Below are 6,945 nucleotides of genomic sequence, written 5' to 3'. Positions count from 1 at the left end.
GACACAGAGACCTTGCACAGGTTCATGCCCACACATGCCCCGTCTCCAACCTCACACAGGTTCATGCCCACACCTGCCCCGTCTCCAACCTCACACAGGTTCATGACCACACCTGCCCGTCTCCAACCTCGCACAGGCTCATGTCCACACCTGCCCCATCTCCAACCTCACAGACAAGGAGACCCTACACAGGTTCATGCCCACACCTGCCCCGTCTCCAACCTCACAGACACAGAGGCGCGGCACAGGCAACTGCTGCTGTCTTCTGTGTGCTGTGAGCTCCATACAGAGAATGCAGGGGCTCCTGCTGTTCACCAAGTTGCCGAGGATGAAACTGGGTGCTCAGCCCACCTGCTGGGCTCATGGGGAGCAGAGCTGAGCCAGGGAAATCCGGGGTTGTGACATGGACACGCTGGTCCCAGTGAGTACACGGAGCAGTAGCGTGGGCACACCCTGTCCCACTGGGCTTCCAGTTTCTGGCCCTGCAGACGCTGTGTTGGTGACCTGAGAGAGGCTGGCGGCATTGTCTGTGGGCAAGGCCATCTTTCCAAGGGCACTCGCTGTGTCTCTGCGGCCCATTCTGGTCACGGTCACGTGTCTGGCTTCTGCACGTGCCATTGCCCCCTTCCAGATGATCGTGCAGGCTGGAGAGCTCTGCGCTGCTTGGGGCAGCCACAAACCTCCCGTGACTCGCTTCTCCACATAGCCCTGAAGCCGCACCGGCCTGTGTGACAGGCAGTGGTGGCAGGTCACCCACTCTGGTGACAAGCCACACCCTTTTGGTGGCAGGTCACAACCTTCTGCGAGGTCCTTTTCCAAAGGGACACGTGGTCTCCATACTCGACGGCTAATTTAATAAAAAGAGAGGCATGGGGGTGTGGTAGCTGGCAGAGCCCCTGGCGGCACCTGAGCCTGCTTTGCGCAGTGGCCACACTTAGAGAGCAGGGCAGGAGGGCGGGCGGGGTGGGTGGCCTGTGGGTAACGAGGGCTCTGACTCAAGCAGGCCCTGAGCTCGTGTGAGAACCGCTGAGCGAGATCCGGGGCTTCGCGGAGGTTCCGTCACAGCGGCCACAGCGGGACCAGGATGGACTGGAATCTGCAGGAAGTGGGCGTGCTGGCCTGAGATGCAGGCACCCTGGGAAGGGGGCTCAGGGGAGTTGTGGTGACTGGACAGTTGCCAGGCCTGCAGAGGGTGACGTCCATTCAGAGCGGCACAGGTGGCCGCTGCCCCTTCCGACTCTGTCGTCTAGGAGGCAGGAGAGTGGTCGCTCAGCACTGGGGTGCTGCTCTGTCACATCTCCCACCCTGGCTACGTCTCGGAGGGTCTGCCTGGGATCCTAGAGCTGGTTCTGCTGCGAACACCCTGGCCCACCGGGCGGTTCCTTGTCTTTCAAAACGGGCTCCCGCCATGTGCATGTCTGCAATCCCGCCTTCCAGGATGCCCGAAAGACCCACAGCGCGGCCGAGCCCCTGGAAACCGGCCTGCCTGCCACGCGTGGTCACTGAGCAACTGCTCCTTGGGCACGTGGCGTGGGACCACTTTGTAACGACGGGCTCCGGGCTGAGTGCTGAGATGTGTGTGTGTGAAATCATACAGCGACTTCCAAGGGGACACCCTCCGGGGAGGTGGAGGGGGGCAGAGGGGGGCTGGGGCTTGCTCATCATAGACACTGAGTGAGGCGGTCAGGCGGCCCCTCCCGCCATGGTGTCACCTTTCATCTGCAGCTAATAACATCTCAAGGACACAAAGTCAGCCAGCCATAGGGGACATGGTGTCCGGTCCCCACCTCAAGGCCCCCGACCCAAGAGGCAGGTGATTAGTGAGCCTTTGGGTGGCTGAGGACCTGGGCACAGCCCTGCCGGAGAAATGGAGCTGCTGGGCTCTTTCCCCTGCCCACCAGATAAGAGGAGCCCCCTACCCTCTCCCAAGTGGGCAGCGATTCCTGGAGCCCCTGCCCCACCCTGGGGAGGTGGATGCCCCTCGATCTGACCTGGGCTTTAGGGACCAGTGTCCAGTCTCAGGCAGAACTGTCCAGGCCCCAGGTCACTGGCGTGTCTGTGGTCAAGGATGACCGGCGTGGTGTTGGGGAGTAAACCCTGACCCGACATTGTCCTCCCTGCCTCCCCCAGCCCCCATACACACACAGAGAAGAAAATTCAGGCCTGGCACTGTGGCCTGCTGCCTCCTCCTGGTGAGCTGTGTCCCCATGGGCCCCGCCCGATGTTGGATTGCTGTGGGGTCAAGTGGCCGGTGTGGCTGCTCCCCCAGGCTCTGGAGATTCATTGGTTCTGGGTGTTTGGGGTTATTTTTGCCATTTCGGGGATCTGCTATGTGTTCTGTGGCACCGCAGTCTTGTGTGAATGGGCTGGGGGCACATGGTGACTGCCCTGTTCTAAGGAACCGCTGAGGCCCCTGGCTCGCCCAGACCCAGGCGAGGAGCGAGGGCATGGCCAGGACACCCAGACACGGCGCCCCAACAGCCCCCACACACACATGGCAGCAGAGGCGAAGCACCCACCGCAGCCGGCCGAGGGGCAGGCGAATGCCAGGCTGAGGAAGGAAACCCCACGCTCGGAAGTGTGAGCACATCTCCCTCCCGTCGTCGCTGCGTCAGCTGCTTCCAGAGCACCAGGCCCTCTCCTCAGACGGCCCTCAGCTGACCGCTCCCCAGCTCCTCCCAGCACATGAACCCCCGAGGGCCGGCTTCGGGGTCACCTGGCTCTCTGGGAGGATGACTCTGCTGTTGGGTCAGGCGCTATTGCGTCAGTTTGACCCAAAGAGAGACCTGGTGGGCAAGAGAGCGCAGCACCGCACCGCCCTGCGCCAACCTCACGTGTTCCTGTGTCTGAGCCCGAGTACAGCCACTGTGTCTGTCCACCTCCTGACAGCGTGCCCAGAGGACGCGAGGCCAAGTCCTGCCACCCTCGCCTCCAAGGAGCCCTCCCTCTGGCCGCACTTCTTCCAGGACAGGCTGGTTCGGTCTCCGGGCAGCCCACCCACGGGGCTTTCCGTCGTCCTGGCCAGCACTGCCCTTCCGACACGGTGACTCTTCCTGATTCACTGTCCAGCCCCTTTCACACGCCTGCGAGGTGACAGGAAGTGCTGTGCTGTGGGCTGGGCCCTCCTCAGAGACAGCTGATTGGGGTTGTGGGGAGGAGACCGCTCTCACAGCTGCCCATGGACGAGCAGCTGGCTGAACGCGAGCCTTGGTTTCCCCTCCACCCCGTGCCTCCTTGCCTCTGCAATCTTTGTCTACAAGAGCGTGACAGCAGAGACCCGTGGAAAGCCCGCGGGTCCTGGATGTGGGGGCCCGCAGGAGGGCGGCCAGGCCCAGGCTGGGCTTGGCCCTGGGATGACCCCAGGCAGCCCTCTGGGCTGAAAAATGAGGTGAGGTCCAGCTGGCAGTGCCCTTGGGTGGCCCACAGGACCCTCCCTGGGCGCATGTGAATGAACTAAATGGGGGAGAGAGGCCGCGGGGGTGGGCTGGTTTCTGTGCTCTGGGGAACCCTGGGCATGGCTAAAGGGGAAGATCCACTTGGACGATGACAGGGCGGCCTGGCACCCGAGCCCCTGTTGCCCGGCCATGAGCCCCTGGGAGTGGGAGCTGAGGGCAGGGGGCATGTGGACAGCGGGCGGCGCATGACTGCGCAGGAGCAGGCACTGGCGAGGGTGGGGAGAGCCCGAGGCAAGCCCCGCTGCCCTGACATTAATCATAAAGGGGTTCATGCGAAGGAAGGGCTGTGGTGAAATTTAATTTTAATGGCTTGATGATGAAGCCAAAGAGCACCATAATGATAATGATCACGTCTCAATTTCCTGGAGAATTAGCGGTCTCGCTGCTGCTGACATGCTGTCTTAGGGGCGCTCGCTGCTTCACTCCGCTCTGCTCATCTTCCGGGCCTGGACACGCGGGTGCTGCCTCCCCGGGCAAGGCCTGCATTGCTGCACGAGTTGGGTGAAGGGTGGCCAGCGCCAGGCAGCCCTGGGCTCAGGGCCATCTGGTGGCAGGGCGGTGGCCAGTCTTGACTCCCTGAGCCTCCTTGGTCATTTGCAAGAGTGGGCGCGAGGCCCATCCCCTCATGGTGAGTGCCCATGCCATGCCCAGCTCAGGGCCATGACAGCCAGTGCCCGGCTGTGGGGAGAGAGCCACAGGCCAGCCCAGAAGACCAGGTGCGGTGGAAATGAAGCTGACTGCTGGCCCAGCTCCAGCGTGGACACAGCGGCCAGGCCACGGACACTCGAGGGGGAGGGCACTTCCAGAGGACCCTCAGGTGAGGTGCTGAGCAGGCAGGACAGGCTCCCTGCGCCAGGTTGACAGAATGCAGCATTTAAATGACAGTTTCAAAGGGAGCTCGAGGAGGTGTGGAGACGATGGTGACAGTTCCACACTTAAACATCTGATGTTCACAGTCTCCACCCACACACGCACTCACTCTGCTCACACTTACACTGTCCCTCTGATACTCGCACACTCACACCCGCTCTCACTTACACACTCACAACTGCTCACATTGACAGTCCCTCTGATACTCATACGCTCACACCCGTTCACACTTACATCGTCCCTCTGATACTCATACCCGCACACCCGCTCACACATACTGTCCCTGATACTCACACACTCATACACTCACACCTGCTCACACTTACAGTCCCCGATACACTCATACATGCACACATTTATGCAGTCCATCTGATACTCACTCATACACTCACCCCCATTCACACACAGTCCATCTGATACTTGCACACTCATACACTCACAGCCACTCACACAGTCTCTAATATTTACATGCTCACACTTTCACTTACTCTCATGATTACACACTTGCTCACTCTCACACTAACTCTATTACTCCTCATACACTCACACATTCACTCTCATAATTATGTACTCATTCACACTCTTACTCAATCATCCTCGTACACTCTCACACTCACATTCCACTCACTCCCATGATTACACACTCACCCTATCACTCACTTACTCCTCTGTACTCACACATTCACAATTACGCGCACACACTCTCACATATTCACTCTCACGATGACATATTTGCTCACTTTCACTCACTCAATCACTTACTCTCACACACTTCCATACACTCACACACTCTCTCACAAGCTCACTCTCATAGATACACACTCACTCACACTCATACACTCACATTTCAACACTGGTACACACTTACATACTCAGACTTACACTCACTCTGACACACACACACCACACAACCCTCACAGCAGTGACCCTGGGAGCCTCCGTGTCCATCTGCAACCAGGGGTGCAATGCCCCACAGAATCTGAGCACCCCGGGCACACAGGCAGGCCCACGGCCCCTGCACCCCTGACGGTGGCAAGAGCTGAGCAGGAGCCTTTGTCTGTGTGGGCTGTTGAATGGGGGAGGGGGCGAGGGGGCGCCACAAGGCCTGACGCCTTATCCCAACTCATCACGGCCCACCGCAGGGCACCGGCTGCGGCGTCACTCTGTCTGGCAGGAGGGGCCAGAAGGAAAGACTGAACTCAGTCCTCAAGTGAACCCAGCGGGGCCACCGCGCAGGCGCCCAGCAGACAGGCCCAAGGCATGACTTGCAGCACCAGGGAGGGCCATGCTCCCACAGAGGACCCCAAAGACCGTGACCACCCCAAGACAGAGGCCAGGGACAGGGAGGACGAATGGGCACGAGGAACCTGGGGGACAAGTGGCAAGAGGGTCGTGACATCGAGGGACCGCAACCAGTGCCACGAAACAACGTGTGGGTGAGAGGCTGCGGGAAACCATTGTTCTCGGTGAAATTGTTCACCCAACCTACCACACACACACACACACACACACACGTCAGACCCATCTGTAGGACAGGGTCCGCCATCACCCCAGACACAGCTTTCCCAAGAACTTGGAGAGAGAGAGCCTGCTCAGACCAGGCCTCACAAGGGTCTGCTTCTGCCTCCTCGGAGGACCCCCTTGGGTCACACCCTCTCACCCCGCTTGCCTCTGGTTGGAGCCCACTTCACGTGGCCCCCCGCCCCTGCCCAGCTCCCCCAGCACCCCCACGACGGGGGGCGGGGCATGAGACTTACCGCTGGCACTCACTCGCGTGCAAGATGAGCTCCCCGTTGTGCCGGGCGCTGACGGTCAGCTCATGCTCCGTGGAGTTGAAGACGTCCAGCAGCAGGTGGCACTGCCGGGTGCTGCGTGGAGAAGACAGATGGAGGCTCAGATCCTCGGACGCCAAAGCCCGGCCCTGCCTCCAGCTCCTGCCTGGGACACTCCACAGCAGAGCGTGGTTCCCACAATGCCAGGTGGCTGCGTGCCCAGAAGCCCTGACCAAAATGGAGGCCCCATCCCATCCCCTGCCCCAAAATAGTCCTCCTGGGTCCTGCGCCAGATGAGTGCTTCCAGCCCAGCCCCTTAAGCTTACACCCCAGCCTGCCCGGGAACTAACACACCCATCAGTCCTGCAGGACAGACCCTTCAGCTTCCGACACACCCATCTCACAGCCACTGCAGACAAGGGTGGCTGATCAGTCATCACCCATCCCAAACCTGGACCCCAGAGAGCAGAAAGGAAAAGACTCCGGTTCCCAATGGCCCTTGCCACAAAGAAGGGCCCGGGAGGCCAGGCTCCAGCTTAGAAGTGGCAGGTTTCTGGACATGCCCACCCCAGATGCAAAGACAGCACCCTGGCCAGGCTGAGAAGCCTTTTGTCCTTCAGTCTCCCTTGACCCTTCTCCTCTCCTCTCGGCGCAGAGGAGCCCTGCAGCAGGCCATGAGGTGGGCTGCGGGCCACAGCTCACCGTGCGAATGCACCAGCAACCCCACAGGAGAAAGATGAGGCTCTCTGCCCCCATAGAGACCCACAGCCTTGAGATGGCAACATGTGTGCAAAAGTGCTTGACACAGTGGATGGATGGATGGATGGATGGATGGATGGATGGATGGA

General features: G+C 60.4%; 1 protein-coding gene across 1 annotated transcript in view; it reads right to left on the bottom strand.

The window, feature by feature from the left end:
* Positions 1-6,945, bottom strand: part of TRAPPC9 (trafficking protein particle complex subunit 9) — a 313,018-nt gene that overhangs the window by 58,102 nt on the left and 247,971 nt on the right. Inside the window, exon 17 of the mRNA XM_045286911.1 lies at positions 6,083-6,193. Coding sequence (XP_045142846.1) covers positions 6,083-6,193 — 111 coding nt within the window. The remainder of the gene's footprint in view (positions 1-6,082; positions 6,194-6,945) is intronic.

Source organism: Echinops telfairi, unplaced genomic scaffold (genome assembly GCF_000313985.2).
Source record: "Echinops telfairi isolate 266 unplaced genomic scaffold, ASM31398v2 ScPeMD7_1;HRSCAF=3_0, whole genome shotgun sequence".
Lineage (NCBI taxonomy): Eukaryota > Metazoa > Chordata > Mammalia > Afrosoricida > Tenrecidae > Echinops > Echinops telfairi.
Note: the sequence above shows the minus strand (reverse complement) of the source record. Positions and strands in the feature narration are given on the sequence as shown.